The sequence below is a fragment of the Dermacentor albipictus genome, chromosome 3, assembly GCF_038994185.2.
Source record: "Dermacentor albipictus isolate Rhodes 1998 colony chromosome 3, USDA_Dalb.pri_finalv2, whole genome shotgun sequence".
Taxonomy (NCBI): Eukaryota; Metazoa; Arthropoda; class Arachnida; order Ixodida; family Ixodidae; genus Dermacentor; species Dermacentor albipictus.
The window spans coordinates 31,694,172-31,717,642 of record NC_091823.1 but is presented as its reverse complement, the minus strand read 5'-3'; the positions used below and the strand labels follow the sequence as shown (position 1 = coordinate 31,717,642).

At 41.9% G+C, this 23,471-nt stretch overlaps 2 protein-coding genes across 10 annotated transcripts in view; one reads left to right on the top strand and one right to left on the bottom strand.

Moving 5' to 3' along the window:
- The window catches only part of mtm (phosphatidylinositol-3-phosphate phosphatase), a 31,734-nt gene extending 10,123 nt beyond the window's left edge, over positions 1–21,611 (bottom strand). The window contains exons 1-10 of one of the 4 annotated variants that reach the window (XM_065433661.2): positions 21,079–21,611; positions 20,362–20,440; positions 19,867–19,961; positions 15,147–15,170; positions 13,803–14,015; positions 12,466–12,624; positions 9,435–9,509; positions 8,808–8,996; positions 3,113–3,508; positions 439–531 (exon numbers count right to left, since the gene is read on the bottom strand). In XM_065433661.2, the coding sequence (XP_065289733.1) occupies positions 439–531; positions 3,113–3,508; positions 8,808–8,996; positions 9,435–9,509; positions 12,466–12,624; positions 13,803–14,015; positions 15,147–15,170; positions 19,867–19,961; positions 20,362–20,440; positions 21,079–21,300 (1,545 nt within the window). In that variant the 5' untranslated portion in view covers positions 21,301–21,611. The remainder of the gene's footprint in view (positions 1–438; positions 532–3,112; positions 3,509–8,807; positions 8,997–9,434; positions 9,510–12,465; positions 12,625–13,802; positions 14,016–15,146; positions 15,171–19,866; positions 19,962–20,361; positions 20,441–21,078) is intronic. The other 3 variants (XM_065433669.2, XM_065433674.2, XM_065433677.2) reach the window with 3 other exon arrangements.
- Positions 21,612–21,669: 58 nt separating this feature from the next.
- Klp64D (kinesin-like protein 64D) overlaps positions 21,670–23,471 on the top strand; it is a 71,072-nt gene continuing 69,270 nt past the window's right edge. For 4 of the 6 annotated variants that reach the window (XM_070535346.1, XM_070535348.1, XM_070535347.1 and 1 more), the window contains exons 1-3: positions 21,670–21,796; positions 22,090–22,190; positions 22,253–22,424. In XM_070535346.1, the coding sequence (XP_070391447.1) occupies positions 22,098–22,190; positions 22,253–22,424 (265 nt within the window). In that variant the 5' untranslated portion in view covers positions 21,670–21,796; positions 22,090–22,097. Of the gene's footprint in view, positions 21,920–22,089; positions 22,191–22,252; positions 22,425–23,471 lie in introns of all 6 variants that reach the window. The other 2 variants (XM_065433650.2, XM_070535349.1) reach the window with 2 other exon arrangements.

Genomic DNA, 23,471 nt, shown 5'->3' with positions numbered 1-23,471 from the left:
TTAGTAGGGTGGTGCTGCTGCTGCTGGTCAGCGTGAATAAATGAGCAGGTTTAAAAAAATCTGTCTAAAAATTGGTAACCAACAGTTCTTTTATTCTTTTTAAATAGGTTTTCTGTAAACTGCTATATCTGAAAATCATAAAAATTATTGCTGTCAATAATACAATCATAAAAAAGCTCTAAAAATCAGTGTGCAGAACATTGCATGTGTAATGCGAAGACGTGGGATCATTCCCCACCTGCGGCAAGTTGTTTTTTCATCCACTTTCATTGCCATTAATTTATCATTTTTAAAATTTCATCAGTAAGTACAAGTAACATCCCCTATGTTTTCCTTGGTGTTTTTGTTGGCTTCTCATGATATGATCTCTAAAAATCAGGTAATTTATGACAAAATTGTAAGAGTTGGCAGGCATGCAGTCAGGATGATGACCCTTACTTGGTTCATGATCTGCCATGCGCAGTCAATGAATTGTAGAAAAACGGGTGACCGGTCTGCATCAGAGTGCTTGTCATCTCCATGGCCAATTCGCTGCAAGTGGGCACTTAATTGTGGCACGTGAAACATTCATAACATGCAGTCGCTATAAAGGCACAGGAGTTGTGAGCAAAATAACGGGCCATTCTATTCGAGAATATCATATACTACAGTTAAACAATGATATAACAAAGTGGGTAAAACCTGCGATTTGCTTCATTACCTTGAAATTTTGTTGTAATGAAATTCAACCTTTTATGCAAATAAGTACAGTCATCAGTCGATTTTTCTTGCATGGGAAGAGGCCACAGTATTTTCTGAATTATCTGGCACTCGAAAAAAGCAAGTTTGAATGAGAAAACAATTCACTTTGATTAATTTGGGAGTCGGAAACTGCCACATCAATATCTTCACATGGGCGGTATGAATCACGTGCACTCTGCCCCTGGGGCTGATAGCGTCGCCCGCACTGGGACAACACTATCATGAAAAGCGCTGACAGCGGGGAGCGAATGCTTCACTATTTTTCTTTTCACGTGCACACTACTGGGCCCAACAGAATTTTGTCCTAAACTGTGCACAATTAGCAAATATGGTGCACAGAGCTTGCTAATGGCGAACTCTATGCAGCGAGCATGCACTAGATTGGATTAGCTCAGTGATCCTCCTTTAGCTCATTTAGCTTTATGAATGGCAGGAGATGTGACAGGACTCTTTGCATAAGGTGGTAATCACCTGACGATCACAACCACCACCTGGCATTGAACACAATTCCTCACTGCCACAACCTATGAGATTGCGTGGTGCACCTGATCCTGGAGCCGCTTTGTAACAGCTCCTCTCATTACTCGTAGCATGAATGTAGCAGTTTTAACGGAATGTAGCAGGCAGCATTCCCGCCTTTGCAATTGTGCTAACTGCACATAATAAATACATTTATTGCAGACAAAATTGATGCATTATACACTGTTCTGAAATATACCCCTAATCAGTGAATATAACTTTAGTAAAATCCTCGTAAACATTTTAAGAAATTCATGTAAGATGTAAATTCATATATCAAATGTGTCCACTCTAGATGCTCGGCACACACAGGTTACAGAACTGTGATATCTGTTTTTGGTGCAGAGTGACGGATTTGTAAACTTTGTGGCTCAATTTTTCTTAGCCCCTTCAGGTGTCATGTCCACATTTGTGGACACATGTTTTTGCCAGTTCTGTCGAGTGGTGGCGAAGAAAATGCAGCAGACATTGAGCTTCCGGTAAATTGAACCCCCCTGTATGCCAAACATGCCTTGATTTCATTTCTGATGTATTCCGTAGAGCTGGACAACTTTGCAGAAGCTGCTACCATGTTTAATGAGACATTCGATGTGCTGAGTACCGGCAATATATAATATTTCTTTTCTATTCGTAATGCATGCAATCAAATAATTAAATTCTGCATGTGCTTCAAGCCTGTTATTGAATTTTCTTATGCAAGAACAGAGCATTACTGACTGCACAATTATGTTAAAATAACTAACCTCTAATCACGATGACTTATCAGACAATGCAGAAACGCCATCCTACAACCTTGCCTTGCTTACAGTGAAGTGTGCCTAGGAATGAATTTGCATACATTTGACACATTTATAGACCATCTCTTATAATACATGTCCGAAGGGGTTAAACTTACCAATTATAAGAAATAATATAATTAATAACTATAATTTATCCTGGTCCAGGACCAGGACGAATTTTTCAACTGCGAGGCTTTTCTTTCGAGGAACCCATATAACCGTTGTGGCAATTGGTACAAACCGGTGGATGTCTGATTTTCCCTTTATTAATTACTTCTTTCCACCTTGCGGGTTTCCACAGAACTATTACCTCAAACTTACCAATTCTCTGGAATTTTTGTAAGAAAATTGCAGGATCTAAATAAATAAGAACTGCTTCCTACAATCACCAGAATTTGATTTTCTCTCTCAAGTACAAAAGAGTTAATTTAAATCAGTCCAGTGGTTGTCTCATAAGAGCATTTCTGCATTTTACATATATTAGAATAAGAAAGTTGGATTTGGACCTGAGTTAAAGCTTCCTCTCAAGGGAAAAGGACAAATGAGAAGGAGCTGTAGTTTAACAACGAGAAAATCCAGATTGATGACTTGTGCCCAGGTGGTGCTGTGTAGTATTAGGACAGAATGAAATGTGGGTGATCAAGAAAAAGAAAGTCGGAGTACTTCTGGCACGCCTGAATATGCAACATGGTTCTACTACATATCTGGCTTCTAATCACTCCACAGCCCTAGAACTCAAAGTATACCAATGCCAATGCCACACATACAGGTAAGCATGTGCGTGAACACGAGCATGTAGACACAAATGTGTGCTTTACTCCATTTCTGGAGAGTTTTGCCTTTTTATTGGCTGAACTAATATGTCACGACTATGGTGGAAACATACAGTAATCTGTAGAGTAGACATTCAGTTCCTTCCAATGTACTCTGCCTGGAAAAGGAAACCTCACATTAATGAGCTGACATCAGTGATCAAAAGGAGTTGGCAGCACTAGAAAGTTACAGAATCAAGTGGGCTCAGGAAACAAAGGGTGTTAAAAGTGATCAAAAGGAGAGGAAGTGCGTTTACTCACCTGAGCAAACTTGTGGCCAAAGCTGAGCCACTCCTTCTCAACGAGCACTTCGAAGCCTCGAATGGTGCGGTAGTAAGGGTCAAGCATGAGCATGGCCAGACTGGTGAGCTGTGCAGTGCGGTCCCACCCATCTGAGCAGTGCACCAGCACTGATCCCTTGGCCCCTTCGAGGCGGTGCGCAACACGCAGAGCCCCAGCCAGCACGGCACGCACATGCTGCAGCCAGTGGGTGGCCTCGAGCGCAGAAAGCCAGCGGGACTCGTCTGCTGCACTAGGGAAGCAGGTCTCCTTGAGCTTGCGCAGGCTCTCCCGCATCACGTGGATGTTGTGTATGTCCAAGAAGCACAGCTCGGTGCACCGGTATGCCTCGTCGCTCTCGTAGCCGCCACCCTTTGCCTGCGTGCGGGGCCGATGCAGACAGTATTCCAAGCATTTGCTCATTTATAATGTGACTGGCACTTCTTTTATTCATTTTTTTGGATCTCCCACAGCCCAAGCAGCCCTTGGGCTGACAGGCACTGCTGTAGTGGAGGGCTCCAGAGATTAATTTTAATCACAGAACAATCTTTAACGTTCGCCTAAATCGAAGTTCATGAACCAATAGGTATGTTAAATCAATAGGTATGCAGAACCAACAGACACACAGATAAGGAACCAATAAATACCCCGCTGTGGCTAACTCTGCTCGCACTGCCTTCTCAGTGCAAGGATATATTTTATTTATATATGACTGGCGGCAGCTACTGAGAGTGTGCAAAGGGTAAGAATAGTAGTAGATTGGGTCCTTAGACAACTACACAATGTTTTACCCTTTACCCTAGTTCCACTTTTGTTTCTTTGCAGATACTTTGCTCCCAGCACAAATCTGTACTCTTCCTATGGCATCAGCAAGCTGGCTTTCCTGCATAACTTAGTTTATTTATTTACAGGTATACTGCGGTGTTAAATAAGACCAAGAAGGTGGGATTCTTTACAGATAATACAATATTAGTTTTTCACTGTCCAAACATATAAAGTAAAATGACACTCGAATAGAACAAGAATGGACGAACACATTACAAGAACAAGGCAGAATAGATGCCACACCATATTTAAAGGGCGGACACAGTGTGCTCAAACGCTGTGACCGTATCTGATAAAAATAAACTGGCAAGCAAGGCATTCCACACCTAGACTGTGCGTGGTACGACGATGATGAGATGTGCATGCTGCAAATGGCTGAATATACTTTTGCGTGTCAAAGCGCAATGACTCTTCACATAGGTTGTAGAGGAATTTGAACGTTGTGATTTTTCTTCAATGCTCCAGTGTGGGAATGCTGTTCTCGCACATAAGTGTTGATGGCAAATCAGTTGACCTAAATTTATTGAAAACGAACAGCGCGCCTTTGCACTATTTCCAATTTATGATTATGTTTACTTTAAGATGGATTCCATGCAATGCTTCTGTATTCTAATTTTAGTCAAATGAAAGTGTTGAAAGCTAGAAGTTTGAGCTCAGGAGGCGCCAATTTCAACTTGTGTCTTAAGAAACTAACCTTGTGAGCTACAGAAACGCAAACATCATCGACATGCCTGGACCAGGAAAGGGTATTGTTTCTGGTAACTCCCAAATATTTGTAGTCGCTGATTTCTCTTATCAGAGAAGCATTTATAGTGTAGGTGAAGTGGACAGGATTTTTTTTGTTTGTTACGCGTGGCAGCACAGCTTTCTCTGAATTTAACTTGATCGACCATTCTTAACACCATTTGTTAAAATACCTAGAAGACTGTTACTTAAGCTGGATTGATCTTCGTGGCACACCATCCTATGAAGTATCACGCAGTCATCCGCGAATAACCTAATGTGAACACTGGGAGCCATAGCCGAAGTAATGTCACTGATATACATTAAAAACAGAATGGGGCTGAGTTCGCTGCCTTGGGGTACGCCAGAGGCAACAGGTAAGAATGTAGAGGAGAAACCATTGATATCTACGAATTGAGTTCTGTTGGCCAGATATGATCCTATCCAGTTAACTATAAAATCTGGAAGACTTTTGAAGTTTTCTGACAAGTTTTCCATGTGGTACACGGGCGAATGCCTTACTAAAATCAAGCAGTAATATATCAACCTGTCCCGAAGAATCCAAAGCCAGTGCCAATTCGTGAATAATGGTTACAAGCTACATATTAGTTGATAACCCCTTACAGAAACCATGCTGGAATTCGGAAATTAAATTGTTAGGTTCAAGAAATTTGTTAATAAAGTGAGTGATAATGTGCTCTAGTATTTTGCAGCAAGTGGAAATTAGGGAAATAGGTCTGTACTTTTCTGGATGCAGACAATTGCCTTTCTTGTGAATAACGATCACCCGCACCACACAGCAATCATCAGGCAATATAGCAAAGGTCAAAGATGGTTGTCAAGATACGAGAGATCGGTTCAGCATATAGACGCAGGAAGGCATTAGGAATACTGTCCGGACCCCCACGAGATTTTTCTTTAATGCTGAGTACCAAAGACAAAACCGCCTTTGTATTATATTAAATCTGGTTCATCGCAAGACAAGAAAGAAGGCCGATGCGCCTCAGCATCACATGGTGAAAAAACAGAATGAAAATATTAATTAAACTATTGAGCTATAATCGTGGGATCAGCGATTAAAGTGTCTTGGTTTTTTAACTTATCAACGTGAACCCTGGTGTCTTTCGTGTAACGCCAAAACCTGTCCGGGTTTGTTTTCATAAATGTGGGTGAAGTAACAAAGAAATACCTTTGTCTGGAAGATGATACCGCACTTGATAAGCTTGACTGAACGCTCTGAATTAGCACTCCATTTATTCCTTTTTTTCTTTTTAGTCTTTTTAGCCTTTGTTTCATGTGCAAAATACTTCGGTCGATCCAAGAGTTTAAGTGGTTATAACGGATGCGTTGAGTAGGAACGAAGTTTTCGATACACCTCAGAACAACTTCCTTGACTTTGTACCATAATGTGGCTGCGTCTACTTTTAGTAGACAATCAACAAAGTTTCAAAGCTCATCCAGTATTGATTGGTTGTCTGCCTTAAGGAAATATTTCACTGTCTCTAAAGCTGGCCTGGAACTTCCAAGACAATGTAAAAGCCGGCATGTAAGTGATATTAGCCTGTGGTCAGATATGCTATCTTCTATTGTGATGTCATGGTCATTTAGGCTTCTGCTAACAAAAAACAAATCTAATTTATTACCACCTTGACTGCAACGGGTCATGTCATGCACAAGTTGTTCCAGGTCACATGCCAACATTACGTCGAGCAGCGGATTAACCAGTAGACCGATTATGTTTTTACAAGACCGGTTGATTGATGGCAAGTTAAAGTCTCCAGCAATAATTATTTTACCGCGTACATTCGATGGCATGCGGTCCCATAGTTTAAGTAAAAATTGTAGAGGGGCAGAAGGAGGCCTACACACTGTGCACACTGTGAAGACGTGACCCCAGCAGTTTACAGCCAAGAAAAGGCTTTCGTGGTCTTCTATTTGTGCCTGGACTACAACAGAGAGTGTGGGTTTTACAGTAACTGCAACGCCGCCTCCTTGGAATGACTGATAACGTTTAAATATTCTATGGGATCACGTCACTATCATGTCATCACTTACACTATCATGTAACCATGTTTCAGTTATAATTGTGATGCGAGGATCATACCTTGCTAATAAAGCAGAATTCCTAATGAAGGGTTAGAGAAGGAGAAAAGGTTATCACGCTACATGAGCATGGTTCACAAATACGACGTGACATACTTTCTAGATGTGATAATTTTGCAAAGGAATCTTGAGCCATATTTGCGCAGATGTGGGAAATGCGTAAGGCTTAGGAGCTTAAATGGGTCCTGTAACGGGTCCTTTGTTTGAAAAATACAATTCGCGGATAGCGTACGCAGCTGTGAACATCTCAGCCAAGTTTTGCAGTTGTACGCGGAGCGTGGAGCTCGCAAACAGAGAGTGAATTCACCTTTCCCTCATACGCTCTCTTTTCAACAGAAGCCTGTTCCTCACTCCTTCCTAGATGCTTTATTTTGTAATACAGGGTGTTTTTCTTTAGCTGCACCAAATTTTTTAAAGATTGCCTATGGCAAATAGCACAATTCTAACTCTTGATATAAATTACTTGATGAGGCAGCCATTACTTCCACAAGAAATCAAAATGTCCGATAATTAACATAATTATGCTAATTAATTTTAAAACTATTTTACAGCACACATGTCAATCTATGTATTATAGCCAATTACAGCCACATGGTTAAATAAATTAAATAATCAAAATTTAATTATTTAATTAAACATTTCAATTTCTTGTAGAAGTAATGGCCTCCTAATCAAGTAATTTAGATCAAGGGTTAGAAATATGCTACCTGCCATAGGCAATATTTAACAAATTTGGTGCAGCTAAAAAAAACACCCCGTATAGCAGATTATCATATGCGGCTGCTATTGGCCAATAGCTGACATCAATCAAGAAGAGTGTTTGGATCAGTGTGCTTTTTGCTACTGTTACTGAGCATATTTATTGATGCAGTTTAATAAACAGGGCAAATAAGCGAAAATTTGCTTTTGAATTTCAATAATAATTACACACTTCTGGAAGAAGCCAACTATTGTCTGCGCATCGACTCGCGCTTGGCCATGGTCGCCCGCGTAGGAATTAAACTTTGGCCTCCCTGCTTTTTAATGTCATAGCTGTCGGGTCTGGCTAATTTCAACTAGTTCTGAGCACTCAACTAGCCTATAACTACATGTAACTTAAGGTGAGACCACACGCATGCTTGCCAGCATGGGATCACTCATAGCCGCTCCTAATTCGACGCCTTGGCAGACTTCGCTTCGTATTGAGCTATTTATAGCACTTCAAAATGCACACATTTGATGTGGTTACTATCCATCGGTCAAGCAGGTGCAGGAACAAGTCAGTCTGCACCACGTAGCACAGCCAGATTGGGGCATGTGACCATGAGCAGGCATTTAAGCACCGTCTTGCAAAAAGCAAACACTGCGCATATGCACTGCAGTTGCATGCAGCTGCGGTCTGCTACCTAACGTAGATACCACGGGCATCACGGGGTGCCGGGTCCATGGTGTCTACGTGAACATCCAAAATGAAAGTTGAAGTGCGCGCCATGATGATGTTCAGTAGGCGGAGTGTTGCGGGCATGCCCCAATCCACTGTAGCCTTTGCAGTGCAAGTCATTGAACAAGAAATGGAAGCACCGCTAATGAGATGTTTGACTGCCAATAATTCTGCTCTTGCTGAATGCAATGAAGTACTTTTTGCAGCAAAGTATTTCTAAAATTGTCTAATTTGACTTCAAATGCATTTCTTGACTCCGAAAAAGAGTGGTTCAGGGCCCCTTTAAGTGACTCGGTTTATTTCATTCATTCATTCATTCATTCATTCATTTTATTTCAGCATTACGGTACATTACAGCATGTACAAAAATGCTGGGGGCACAGACTAAAAGCCAGAAGCTTGACGGGGTCTGTACCCAATAGTTGCACTTTCACTTTCTAATTCACTCTGTTTATTTTGTAAGTGTTCTTATAACACTGTTTTTCAACTGTTAGTCCCCCAGAGGTCACATGAGGCTTAAGTGGCAGCACATGCAAGGAAGGTGCAGCATCTGCACCTTTGATACAGCTGTGGCTATAATATTGGTGGCTACTACGGCGAGCTCACCTTGTTGGCCACAGCATTCACGCTAGGTCGAGCATCCATTATGAAGAGCTTATGCGAATGTGCATTGGCGTCCATGATCATCTGCAGGTAGCTCTCGTCTTCTGTGCTGCGCTTGCCGCTCACGCCAACATTGGGTTGACTACAACGAGTTATGGTTGCCTGTCCCTCTGGGTGGATCCAGGACAGCACCTGAGGCCAGCAGTGGCAATCAGTTGAGAACATCAGGAAACATCTTGCGCTTGTTCGGTCAAACTGCTGAAGAAATACCTTATGCAATAAATGAGCTTACGCGAACAAGCCTAACTTCAGCCTTTTGCCAGGTTTCGCAGATAGATATCTGGTAATCCTGATTGTATGCACTAAATTAACATGCAGCAGCGTACATAACTGCCTGTTTGCTGTCAGCACATTGGCCATAGCGAGATGTGTCACAGCTCAGATAGTTTTTTACATTTTTGTTTTGCCCAAGATAAAGTCTATCACTTCATTTCTGACTCTACATGAGCATGACATTATATGTAGCTTTTGGACATGTCTTATTCGTTAACAGTCGTAAGGTGCTCTCAACTATGTATGAAAATTCAAGTGCATAAATGACATACAGAGAAGAAAGTGAAGCTAACATACCGGAATGCGACCCCGGCTTCGAAAACTAGCCACGGCTTCCAAGAGACTGTCGTCAGCTGCAGCTGGAACAGCTAGCTGTGGCAAACAGAAACAACAAAACGTGATGACATTATCAAACAATGATAAGTATTTATTAGTGTAGTTTAATAGCATATATAAACGTGTTTGAGTGAGCTCTTTTATGGCCATTGCCCTTCTTGGGACTCCAATATATATGCCTGCAAGGCCTAGAAGATTACAAATACATCGCGAAGCTGATATAATCTCGACCGGGTAAGGTGGGTCTTCCACGCAAGAATCAGGAAACGACGATGAAGCCGGGCATCACGACGATGAGAAAAAGTAGAACAAATTGCATTCACTTCATTGGTACATGGATGCGACTCTCATCTGAGTCTTGAGGGTTCTTATTACCACGGTTATTTGAGGCCAGCACGGACTCAAATAACCTCTGGCCGTCTTCTTCCAGAGCCTGTCTTTCCCTTTGTCTGTCCTTGGTGACAGCTCGTGGAAAAGGGTGATGCCGTCTTGACATTCGGTTTCTTCTTCTATCCTTTCACCCATCCTTTTCTGTCAGCTTGGGGAAAAAGGTGACGTCATCTTGATTGTCGATTTCTTCTTCTATTCTTTTGTGTCAGCTTGTGGAAAAGGGTGACGCCGTTTCTGAGAAGAGGGCAATTATGTTGACGTGTGGAAGCCCGTTTGAATGCTTCTCGCACCGGACAAGTCGATCATAACAAAACCTATATTGAAGCAGCTTTTTCAGTTTTGACAATAAAATGAACCTGTTTATGAATAGAATCGTATGTAAGCTATGAAGTAGCACTCCCTTAAAGGGACACTAAAGGAAAAGTGATAGACCAATGCTCGAGGATGCCTAAAGCGTCAACATTATCGCGAGCAAAGTTTTAGTCATATAGAAATTGAGATAAATAGAGGACATGACTCGCGACTAACTAGGGACATTCAAGTACTAGCCCGATGATGAAGGCACTCCTCATTATATTTCTGTAGCTAGCACCCAACTTCTTGTAATAAATATATAATTGAATTGCCGGCATTTGCATAAGACGGCAGAAAATGCTACTTGTCCAGTTTTATTCGATGTTTAGAAAAAATAACTCACTGACGTTACCCTTGACAATAAAGCGGGCGGTTATACGGTTTTATTTTCGCTCAACTCTGCACCGCCAATGCTTTCGAGTTTCAAAAGTTTTGTTCTCACATAGTGCTGTGCTAGTATTGCTGGCTCGCTAAACTCCCATAAAATGCAAGTAGCAGAGGTTTCCACGGCTGTGTGATGTCGTGGGATGCCCAAACGGTTCACGCCATTTGAGGAAAAGAAGCTGCAGTGGTAAATCCATTGCTCTATCTCGGCTCGGTTTTTCCATGGCCACACATTTGCGTTTGCGCACACACGTGCACACACAAATGTAGCGCCGTCTGTCGGGTGCTGTCTTATAAAGGGCGGAGATAGCGCATGCAACATCCCCACTCCCCGACTCATGGGTGGGCAATTTGAATTGGGATAAAGGTATCTAAGTATCTACACTCTTCAGACGCTATTTTTTCTTAAACAAAGTCTTTTCTTGGCATGAAACAAGCACTTGGTTTTTGGAGTGGTATTTTAACAGTCCACATTAACTTAATATTTGCTTTTAGTGTCCCTTTAAAGATCTAGTGTGGTGACAAATACAATGAAATTGTCTACAAGATTCATCTGTTCATTGAAAGAACTTGTGCATTCTTAATCACTTTCATATTATATTAGAATTGACTCTTCTATTCTCACTGTGTTTGAATGAATGAAAGTTGAATGAATGAATGAAAATTGACCATATCAAATCTACTGACATCTTTTACAGCCAAGGAGCAATGAAATAAAGCTACATATAGCTTTTGCAACAATTACAATAAAAAAATATCCAGACACAAAACTTAACATTTAAGGAAGATATCAGCTCTGTGAAAAAAAATTCCTATGTGCTTTTTTATAAACTGTATCAAATATGTATGTTGAGCTGTTTCTTCCAAAACAATGTGTTAAAACATGAGTACTACATCTGTATAGCCTACCGCAAGAGCTTGTGGAGCAAGGAATCAGCAAAAAATTGAGGACGCTTACGCTTCGCGTTAAAGAGTGGAACGCAATAGCATTAAAAAATGCCCAGGTGCTTCTCACGCTTTCTGGCAACTGCAGCTTATCTAACCGTAACGTTTACCAGGAAACGCTGGCTGTGAACGCTATGCACGAAGTCAAGCTTTCTGGTAGAAACGCGGCCTCTTGCGTAGGCTGTGATGTGGCAGAGGCGAGCACCATCTGGAGATGATGCAAGGAACTGGGCGCGCCACTTTATGGCCTTTGAGATTTGCGCGTGTAAAATCTGGGAGGCCATGGTCCCTCTATGAATGGTAGAAACGCTGGAAAAGGGGTTTGTGTTCTTTTTTTTTTCAGTTTTTGCATAACAGAATCATGTTTTGTCATATATTCAAATTACGATCTGATGCTATCATGTATGTAGGCAGTGTGTAAGTCATACTTTATGATTTTTATACGTATTTTAGATTGAGAAATTCAATTAGTTCAGCAATTTCCTTGTGCCACATGGAGAGCCTGTGTGGTTGGGTATGCGTGGTTCAAAATTCTTTTTGCCAAAGTGATGTCTAACACTGGACGCAGGACGCTGATGCCAGATTTTTTATGACACGGGGCCCTTATTGCTATCGCGTTAATAACTACATTTTTTTTGTGACTTCGCCTTTTTTTGTGACTTCGGCAGTCAGTCTGAACTTTTGGTGAACAATGTGATGGTCGTGCATGGAGGCATCCACTGCACATTTAGATTTGAGAATGCATGCAATGGTTGATACAAATTTTAAATTATTTTCACAGATTCCATGCTCCAAATGCTTTTAAGTTTAGAGGCAACAATTGGGCTCAGTCATATACAAGCCAGCATGCATCAAGAAGTATGTGCTGTATGCAAGACAGCTAAATGGGTCAACTCTGAAGCACTGTGCTTCAACTCACTATGGCGGGATAGGTGTCACACAGCTGGTAGTTCTCGTTTGCACGGCTCAGCCGCCAGCTCTCAGTGGGCAGCCCCTGACGTCGATATTCAGCCAATGGGTCGTACACGGCCCAGCCATTCACAGAGTACCGGCCGCCGTACTCAAAGGCAAACAATGGCTGTAGTGGGTGAAAAAAAGAAAGTTGCGATAAGAAAATGGAATAGTTTGAATATTCACGCAGTGCTATTAGTATCAACTGCAGTGTGAACAGTGGAATCAATGGCTTTCAATACACATTTACAACCATGTTCCACTGAGTGAAGGCAAACAAACGAAGGTGGCATCACCACCTGCCTTTTACTTCTGCATTCTTTAGGGGCTTAGTAAGCTTGTGTGAATAGTAAAAATACCCTTTTGGTATTCCAGAAGCGCAATTTAAATGCAATTTAATTTTACATTTCTCTTTAGTGCCTCTGCGAAGATGTCCATTTGTTATATTTCATCTTCTTTATTGTGCAAATTCTTTACAATGCATTTCTAGCATAACCATGAAAAAATTGTAAGCAGGTTCTAGTGGATATTAGAGGTTACTTAAGTGGAATCCTCACAAGAAAAAAATTTAATGCAAAACAGCACTTATTTGGGCTGGTTGGTCCAGTCACCATCATACTTAACCCAAACACAGCTCAAGCACCTTTCCGCCTCCCCTGCAGTACTGGAGACTTTTGGTTGGGGTGACTGAATGTGCCAGCACAATGTGTCTTCCTTCCAAAGCATTCAATGTTTACTGACCTCTTCAGTTGCGCATGTTGTTAGCAGGCCAATATCTGGGGACTTTGTTTTGGGTTCGTGGCCTGACGCAAACTGCACAGCCATGATAATAAGAGCAGCTCTAGGCTTCTTACCAGCCAATGAACTAGAGAGGCTACAATGTGGTAGGTTTGTATAAACCCAGTTCCTTCTTTTCATCATCATCGCTCCTTTTCCTCCCCGTCTCCTCCATGCCCAGTGTGGAGTAGCAGGCCAAGGCAAGCTATAGCACAGGCCACCCTCTCTGCATTTCAGTAAATAAATTATCCCCTTTCCTTGATCCTCACAGCCTGTTTTTGTTCAAGTTAAGCCGCTATAGATGTGTATTCAATTCTTGGATTAAGTCTGATGGTGGCTGTATGCACTTGAACGTGAGGAACAGTACAGGGGTGAAACAATGTGCTCTGTTTGTCCTTTCTTCCTCTCATCCCTGTACTGGCCCTCATGTTGAAGACAAAAACATCAACACTGCAATACCTCAGTATTGTTGCATGCCACTTCTGAACACTAAGCCCAATGTTTTTGCTCAAGTGAGTATTCACTCACCAGGTTGTTGGAGAGCGGGAAGGCCAGCTTGTGCAGTTTGTCAAAGATGTCTCGCCGCGAGTGGTTTTCCTGCTTGTGGGCAAACTTCAAGCTGCGCAGGTCCTTGCAGAAGAGCTCAATGCCATATGCATTCTCTCCGCGACTCGACGCATAGCCAACCTTCTCGATGCGACTCACAACGCCAAGCGGGACTTCCAGTGTGAACCGCGGCTCCTGCCATGATTGGTTGAAAAGTCAAAAAGAGACAATGAAGCACAAAACAATCACCTAGATAGAGAATAAGTGCGCAAGGCAGTATGCCATCAGGATCCCTTGTGCAAGACGTAAAGTATCCATTGAAAATAGAGCATTAATTCGTAATAAACAAGCTAAGTGGCCTGTGAGGATGAGGTAAAAACAATATAAAGCATTATAATAGCAAATAAAAGGCATGCATAGAAGCTTGAATGGCAAAAACTGTGAAGGGAAGAGTTATCCTGAGTATGAGCCGGAAAGCTCAGGAGCAGAAAATAGCCACCTTGCTGTGAAGAAAGCAGCAAACGTAGCTTAGCCAAGTTGAGCTGTAGCCATATGCTTATGTTGGTGAATTTTACACAGCCAGTAGTATGTCTGTTAGCATTTATTGGTTTATGCAGCAGTTCTACTGTGTGGAGGAAAGCTGGCTAACTTTTTTTTAATATTAGCAAAAATAAGTAATGAGTAAGTGTTTACCTGTGCAACAGCCACACATAGACATTTTGCGTAATGTCTTAATGAAAACTGAGCAGCTATTACACAAGTCTATGGGTATTAAATGCAATGACACCCACTCAGCTTTTTCACTGAATTTCTCCCAGATATTTAAAATCTTTTTTTTTTCCAAGCGTGGCAAATATTAAGGTAGATTTATGTCTAGAAGCCCAAGAATACAAAATAGAGGCAAAACCAATATACTGTACTGTGCAATGCAATCGCACAGCGGGGCTGGAAGGATGTAACCATTTCAGTTATATTCCTTTCTGCATTTAACACGTGCCTCGAGCAGCACATCACCTACATTATCACTACAGCCAGTCAGTCTTGATAGGCAGATGATAAGAATGAAATACAATCACATGAAAGGAGCTGTTACATCATACCAGCATAAATGACATATCAGTTTACGCTGTTTAATTAGTAGTTAGATAGAAAATGAAACAGTTAAATCAATATTTAATTACCCAAGCAAGAATAGACAGAGAGTGTGCACAGGCATAGTTTTTTTTATTTTTCATTTGTTAGATACGACCTAATCTAAGAATATTACATAGCACACACAAAGAAAAAAATAAAAATAAGCTAACGGCAGAACGCCTGTGCACTTACAGTGAACTGTTTGGAGCGGGAATTCTGTGAGAGGAAAAAAGTATGGCATTGAAATAATTATTCTAACCATTCCTCCACAGAATGGCCCATGAAGAAGCACTAATAAGCCACACATTATGACAGTTCAAATGAACGAGCTTGGCTACTTCAGGAATCATCTTAAAATTTGCATGTGCAAGGATTAACACTCGATGAGAAACAAAAAAGTGTAGTTGCCGTTAGGTGAGGCCAGCATGTGTCTGCACTAAATATACAACATGTCAAAGTGAGACCTCTAAAGAAAAAATAAAAGAAGAAGGTAAGCCTGGAACTGTCTCACACGACTCTTTATTCCCACTTAACCCTTCGTTATTCTTTATTTAGTGACTTTCTAATCACAGAGCTCATGATATTCACTGCCGCAATGTGTTTGCCACATTTTATTGCACTAAAAGCACCATCACCAGTCAAGTATGACAATTAATTAAACAACTAAATCCCTTCCAGATTGTTCAAAACACAACATCATAACAGAGAGTTTTAGAATAAGGGCCTCAAACGTTTGGGGCCCCAAAGAAATAGCATCAAAGCCACTGCACATGCACGAGACGCAAACTGTGCTTGGGTTTTGTTTTGGGCATGCTATTTCACTGATTTAGCGGGAACCCTGCAAGTGCGAGTTTTGCATCGACAAACATGGCAGCACCCATTGAAGCGACAGCTCTAACCTAGCACCAAACTCGGCTCGATTCGCGGCAACAGATGAAGTTCGCAAGCTAGGAGAAGTGACTGCTGTTATCACTTTCTCTCAACTAGCATGTGTTATGAAGATTGATTCATTAGATGACGTTGACTCTGAATTCGATTGTCGAATTTGGTTGTCATGGCTCATAGGCCGAATACGGCTTAAAGGGCCCCTGAAACGATTCGGACAAATTTTGTAGATGCGTAGGGTACAGCCAAAGTTTATCATTTGCACCAAAATTTCTGTGAAATGTCTCACATTAAGAAAGCTACGGACGATTACAAGTCTACCAGTCTACAGTCTACAAGTCCTCCATAGTCATGCATTTTCTCCTCAACTCGTTCATCGAGTGATCGGGGCTAAGCTACGCCTTTACTGGCACTGCGTCATGATGGCACATGTTATCGACTTCCGGTTCTCTAGAAGTGAGCGCATGAAACTTCTCCAAACTCTCCGCCAGCTGCTTGGCAGTAAACTCCAAGAGAGAGCTGTCGAAGCAGCATGCGTTGCGAGCATTCTGTCGCAGTGCCGAACGTGTCTGGTATTCCAGTAATCACACACTAGCTGAACGTTTCGATGAAACGGTGGAGGCATAAACTCAAGCTGATCAAGGAACTTTAGCATAGACGTACGTGAGCTGCCTGATCGGTCTCCACGGTGCAGCCACCCGTTGGCGCGGAGCTTAACCAGCCAAACAAAGAGCTAATATTGCTCTAACCAAGTGTAAAATATGTTTAACATTTACAAAAACAACATGTTAACGATTACACTCCTGCGAAAAATGTACACCAGCAGCAAAGAAGAATATATTTCATTACCGCTACTGTGTGTGGCTGAGCTCTGTGTCACCAGGTGGCTGCACCGTGCAGACCATTCACATTTGCGTTTCTGCTCATCCTGCGAAACGACACAGTCAAACAGCCAGGCCCTGTCCCCTTGTGCTTGCATTTACCCTAATACTGGACTCACGAAATGCTATTGCATTAGTAATCTTCCGGTGTAAACTGATGGCCGCAAATGTGCAAATCCTCATGCCAATCGGATAGTGGTAGTCCGCTGAGCTGCAGCCAGTCCACTCGTCTCCTGCCTTGCAGAGGGACACAAAGTCGCAGCTTGACATATTGCCAGTCACTATGTTTGCAGTCCACAATGCAACAAAGTCAAATCATAGTGCCCGCGAAAAAGACTGAGACCGACTCTGACCGTGGAGCTCTCGTCAAAATGGAGCACGTTGTAACACAAGCAGACGATGCTTGCTCTGTGCCGGAAGTGCTTAAGTGTAGCGAGAAATTGTTCTTTTGCATTCTCTTTCTGTTACTTTATGTTTATAGAAACAAATTAACTAGCATTCCAACTATTACGAACATAATTTGTTCACTATAAAGGTGGAATAATTGTGAATGACGCGCTCTGGGCAGCTTGCCCTACTGATGTCAATTGGCTGATTTACGTCATATGGGTAGGGGTGGCTGAAAATTCCGCCAAGCAGTGTGCTGCGATTGGCAGCGATGTACACTTTTAAAACCTCTTAATAAATTACACACTTTATGCAGAGCACTTAGATGCGTCAATAATTGATCAGAAAGATCTACTCTAAGACTCAGTAGGTTTGTAGAAAATCATCAAAATCGTTTTAGGGTCCTTTTAACTTGGATGGTGAAGGCATGTAAAGTTGGTTACTCAAAACTAAGCGCAACTAATTGCTTGCTGCTAACAGAATAATGTCTAAATTGTAATTGAACGTAGAAGCACGAACGCCAAAATTATTCTTCTGATCATAAATGGTATATTTTATTTATTTCCAATAGCTTTTCTTTGACACCGCAGTGGCGCTGTCCCTATTCTAAATCTCTTCACTCCTGTGTGCCCCAATGCTGACACCTGCAAAGCTCTTTCGGGCCCCCATTCTAAAACTCTCTAACCAGCACAAGCTGCCAACAAGGCAATATGCAAGAAGTGCTATCAGATACTTAGGCTTATCACTGCACTAACATCCTTGTACCTTTTCTGGCAGCCCATGCATCGTTAATTACAAAATGTGACTCATTATGAGTATACAACCACAGGCCCAGCAAATGCTTCAACCAGAATTTGCTGTTCTGGCAAAAACCAGTCATTATCACAACCAAGAAATCAACACATTCAAAAGGCTTCATGAGCACTTTCATGAGTACTTCATGATGAAGCACTCACATGGGTACTTTCAAAATTTTAATACTGATTTCTCAAACAGCTACTTTTCATAGTTACGTATAACGGAAAGCTATAATACAAGAAGTGTGCCATGCATTCAATTTTTATTGTGTTAAACAGGTATATTGGAAAAATTTATATAGATTTATTTACACATTTATTTATGCACAATGTTCACATGGCTTTTAGGTTACACGAAAGGCTGATAAAGTTTAAAGATTGGAATTCTAATGAGAGGATCACTGTCCTCATGTTCAATAAAAAAATATTGTAAATGCTTAGGGGGATAACTTTGACCAAGATGCAAAACTCTAGAGTGGGAATGAGTCCAAATCACATCTGCCAAGAAAGCACTTGGCCAGTCCTTCCTGACTCAGACTGTGAAAGACTGCTTGTGGAGTTTAACATCCAGAAAATGCGCAGTGAACTCACTGTGCATTTTCTACAAGAGAGGCCATACTGGAGGACTCTGAATTCATTTTTACCACCTGGGGCTCTTTACCACACACCTGTTTAGTACAAGAGCATATTTTCATCTTGCCACCATGAAATGTAGCCGCCGCGACCATGAATCAAACCCATGACCTCGTGCTCGGTAACAGAACGCCATGGCCACTAAGCCATCATGGTGGCTTTGCCTGTGAGAATTCACTCACAAATATTCTAACAAAAGCAAAGTTAAACTCTTGTAGTATTGCTACTTCGGCATTATAGAGAAGCTCTATAGTATGTAATGCCTGGGTTTTGGCGCTGTTCTTTCCTTGTGAAGCTTACCATTATCACTAAAAGGAAAGATGTACAATCAATGCATTCTACTGGTGCTAACATATGGGGCAGAAACTTGAAGACTGACAAATATGCTCGAAAACAAGCTAAGGACCATACAAAGAGCAATGGAACGAAGAATGATAGGCGTAACATTAAGAGACAGGAAGAGAACGCTGTGGATCAGAGAGCAAACGGGTACAGCTGATATACTAATTGACATTAAGAGAACGAAATGGAGCTGGGTAGATCATGTAATGCGTAGGTTAGATAACCGGTGAACTGTTAGGGTTACAGAATGGCTGCCTAGAGAAGGGAAACGCAGTTGAGGACGGCAAAAGACTAGGTGGGATGATGAAATCAAGAAATTCACAGTCACAAGTTGGAATCGATTGGTGCAGCACAGGGGTAATTGGTGATCGGAGGGAGGGGCCCTCGTCCTGCAGTGAAATTAAAATAGCCTGATGATGATGATGAGTGACAGTGTACATTGTCCTCATAGCCTTGCCAGCATTACAGTCTTCCCTCGATCTGTGCGTCATAGCGACAAGAGTTCCATGACAGCTGGCATTGGATGGGGGAGGTTCTTGGTTTGGAGTGCTGCATAGCCTAGCAGCAAAAACAAAGAGAAACTGATAGATGTATCATTGAGTGATGGATGTATCATCAGTAGAGAGCTCCAGATTAATTTTGACCATGGAGGATTTGCACATATCTACGGTATTGTTTGCTCTTTGGTGGAAGCACCTTGTTAGCATTAAACTATTCACAGCAGTTTCAATATGAAATGAAGGTGTCCAGATACACACTTCAATAATATATTTTGTCTGCATTAGCTGTGACATTGCCCAACTCTTTTTCCCATAAAGCACAGGAAATGTGGAAGTTATGTCGAACTGAATACTAATGCATTGCCCCCTCCAAGAGAGGCTGACCCTTTATGATTTGTGTCACTTATGTGGAAAAGTTTTGAGACACCCCCGTGCATGAGACTGTACTCAACTAAAATGCCAGGCATGTCGAAACTGCTGTCCTTACCTTCTCAACACTGCGAAAGTACAGCTTGTAGTTAGTGATGAAGAGGCAGCCACGAATGGGGCCTTGAAATGGGCACAGGTAGGTGACGTCTCGTGCTGCATTTCAAGGCAAGTCATTGTCACATCTACTGCACTTCAATAAAAATTGTTAATGTTTCTTTATGGTCTGGCCTCTTACTGAGCTGTTTAACGTCAGTTTACATGAGATAATTCCAAATCCCAGTTAATTAAAGCTTTCACAAACTTTTAGTAGGCATGCAGTGTTCTCAGTGAATTTTGAAGCCAATTAACTCAAGCAAGGTTTTGAATTAGTCAAAATTTTTAACAGCTTAGGGCACTGTCATGTGACCAGAAACGGTGGATCAGAGGATGTTTACACTGCAGTCACAGTAACATAACAATGCATTCACATTGATAAGGCATTCACAATGCAAGCAGCCATAAAGTCAAACATAGTGGTAATCATCACCAGCAAATAAAATAAGCTGCCCGTCACCTTTCTGAACGACGTGTGGCTGTTCTCCAGGAAGCAAAGGAGGCTCTTGCGTCTTTGTCACCTTGGACACTTCTCGCATCTGAAGCAGGTGAAGCGAACTTAATGACAAAAATAAACACTGACAGCTAAGGCACTTTATGTGCTGCTTAGTGTGCCGATCACCTTGGACTGTTGGTAAATTATGCAACTGCCAGGGTGGTTCGAAACAAAGACAAATGATGCAACTTTGGTTGACTAAAGCCTTTGACAGCAACTGTCTCCTTCACTGAACAAAAAATTCTCGTGTTTGGTGGGCAGCGATAACTCGATCACGCGAAGAAATGTGCAAGCAGACATCTGCCATTAAGATGCTTATTTCAAGCAAGCTTGGATAATAGGTACATTTTGTGTGTGCATGTGTGTGTGCTTATATATATGTTTTCATTCAAAATGAGGAAATGATAGCTTTGCGGTGAGATGAACCGCAATAAAACGCAGCAAAGGTTCTGCTGTTTCGAAGGGTACAAAAACATCTGCTAGCAGCGTTGACCTCCCTCAGACGCAGGCTACCTTTATGAATCGGCGGCTCACTTTTGTAACTTTGCCTTCGTTAAGTCTTATGTGAAACACCGACAACAAAAGAAAGTATCTTGAAAAGTGATCACGGATCATTTGTGGGAGACGTCATGTCGGCGTGCCGAGCTTCAGAATATGTGCTGGGTACGTTAAGAAACCCACACTAGCCTTGAGCTCCTGCGTGAGTTGCATGTTTTCCGTGGATGTTGAAGATGACGAGCAGAGCGACTTGGACGGCGAGTGGGAGCTGTGGCTGCCCACCGACCGCGGGCCGAGTTTGGAGTTTAGTGAGCCACTTTCGGAACCTTCCAACGAGTCAACGCTGGCCGGCTTTAGACCGTGGCTGTTGTGAGATGTTGGCTCTCCTTGTTTCGCCTTATCCATTGCTCTTAGATGATCCCTTGTCGGAACTTTCCTATTTCTGGTACAGTTTTTTGCTAGCTTCTGTGCTGGTTTCTGCTATCTAGGACGTCGCCATCAAAGAGGCGGAGCGCGGAAGTAAAGACCAAATTGGGGATAGTAAATGGCACAGTCACTTGCGCTGGGAGTTCCAACATAAAACGTTCGGTGCAAACCCTCCGTAATGGAGTTGTGACGCACAATTAATAAATGTTCAGCCGTTTTCTGCTTCGCTGCTTATGTCAAAGGCACCGTAGCAATTCACACAATTCGATCACTGCGACCGCACATCCGCACATGGCTTGACTTGACTACATTTGGCTAGTGTAATTACTACGATGGATTTAGCCAACAAGGCTTTGAGCCAACTTTGCTACGACATTTTTGTTTCGTTTTTGACTATCGGGCTCTTGGAAACCAACCGGTACAAACGGCGGAGGCTTTGCAAGTGATATGTCAATCCTGTGCTAAGAAGATCAAGGTACTTGTAAGCTAATCAAGCGTTATCTACTGGATTACATCACGGTGTTATGGTCATTCGAGTTCTTCATTTACTTGCGGGTGTCCGAATAATGCTACCTGTCGATCGTCGCTAGACCTTTAGGTGATCATCGCTAGATTTTTTTTCTTTTTGGGCTTCTTGAAGTGTGAGATTACTGTCGCCTGTAAATGACATATCGTTCAAGTATTCTGTGCAGCCAAGCTTAAGTGCTGGGCTTGTCCCATCACTCGCGCGAAGATACTGAACCTGCTATTTCAATTTCTATCTTGCAGTGCGTATTATGTCGGCCGACGCCGAGAATATTCGCGTCGTAGTCCGATGCCGTCCTCTCAGTGAGAAGGAGCAGGCTGCAGGATGTCATGACATTGTGGCGGTGAGTCTTTTTGTTTTACCGTGTCCGCCTTTGTACTGAATATATTTGAACTCGTACTGCAGGTTGACACTGTTCAGGGGACAGTCTTGGTTACCAACCCAAATGGGGCACACGGAGATGTACCCCCCAAAATGTTCACCTTTGACACCGTGTTTGACGTGAATTCCAAGCAAGTTGAGGTATACAACCAGGCAGCCAGACCGATCGTCGAAAACGTGCTCGAAGGATATAATGGTAAGCGATGCCCGAATTCTTGTACTCTATACCTCGGACACATAATGTGGCAAGTATGGGAAGACCGTGTGTGTATATTTTGCATGCATACTTCGCGCGCGTACTCTCGGAGCACGCCACAGAAAGGCCACATATCTGTTGGACTGACAGAGTCATTGCATATCTATAAATTTATAGAGTTTAAGAGGAAGCTTTAGCTCGTGTGCTCCTATATCTAAATGCATGTAAAAGGAGATCGAATTCATTTTTCTCGGCAACTATTGCACCAAACTTGACAAGGTTTGTTGCATTTAGAAGAAAAACTTAAAATCTAGTGACTGTTGGTTTTGAATTTTTGATTTAGGTCCTCCATTTTTTTCTGAAGATTGGCAAAAATCGCAAATTTTCAGGAAATGAAACTATCAGGTTTACAACTTTGTACCTCAGCAATGAAAAATGATATCACAACTCTGGGAATTGCATTTCATAGTACATCTAAAGCGGACAAAATTGATGTTTTACACATGAATCTCAAAAAATTTAGTAATATGCAAATGCAGCTTTTGCAGAACACTTATACACAACGTAACAAATTTACGCAATATATAGATTGACATATTGAATTTGTCAGCTTTGAATGATCTAATGAATGCCGTTTACAGAACTTCAATATCTGTTCTTGACCGAGAGCTATTAATTTGTCAACTTAGTGATTCTATTTCTTTCGGAACTTTCGAATTTTTGAAAATACTTCCAACAAGATTCAGGCCCTAAATCGAAATTCCACTTCCAGCAGTCATTAGAATTTCACTTTCTCTCTCAAATGCAACAAATATTGTTAAAATTGGTCCAGGGGTTATCTCAGAAAAGCGTTTTTGTGTTGTACATGTATTTGAATAGGTCGCGTCAGAGTTGAGCGCGAGCTGAAGCTTCCTCTTAAGCAGATCCAATCGCTGATGCCATTTAGAACATGTGTAGCTATCTTCAACTAAAATAAATGTTGTCTAAAGGAGTTTGCCTACTTGGAGAAAGCCACTGCTTGCGTAAACCTTTTAACTTCGTCTTGCA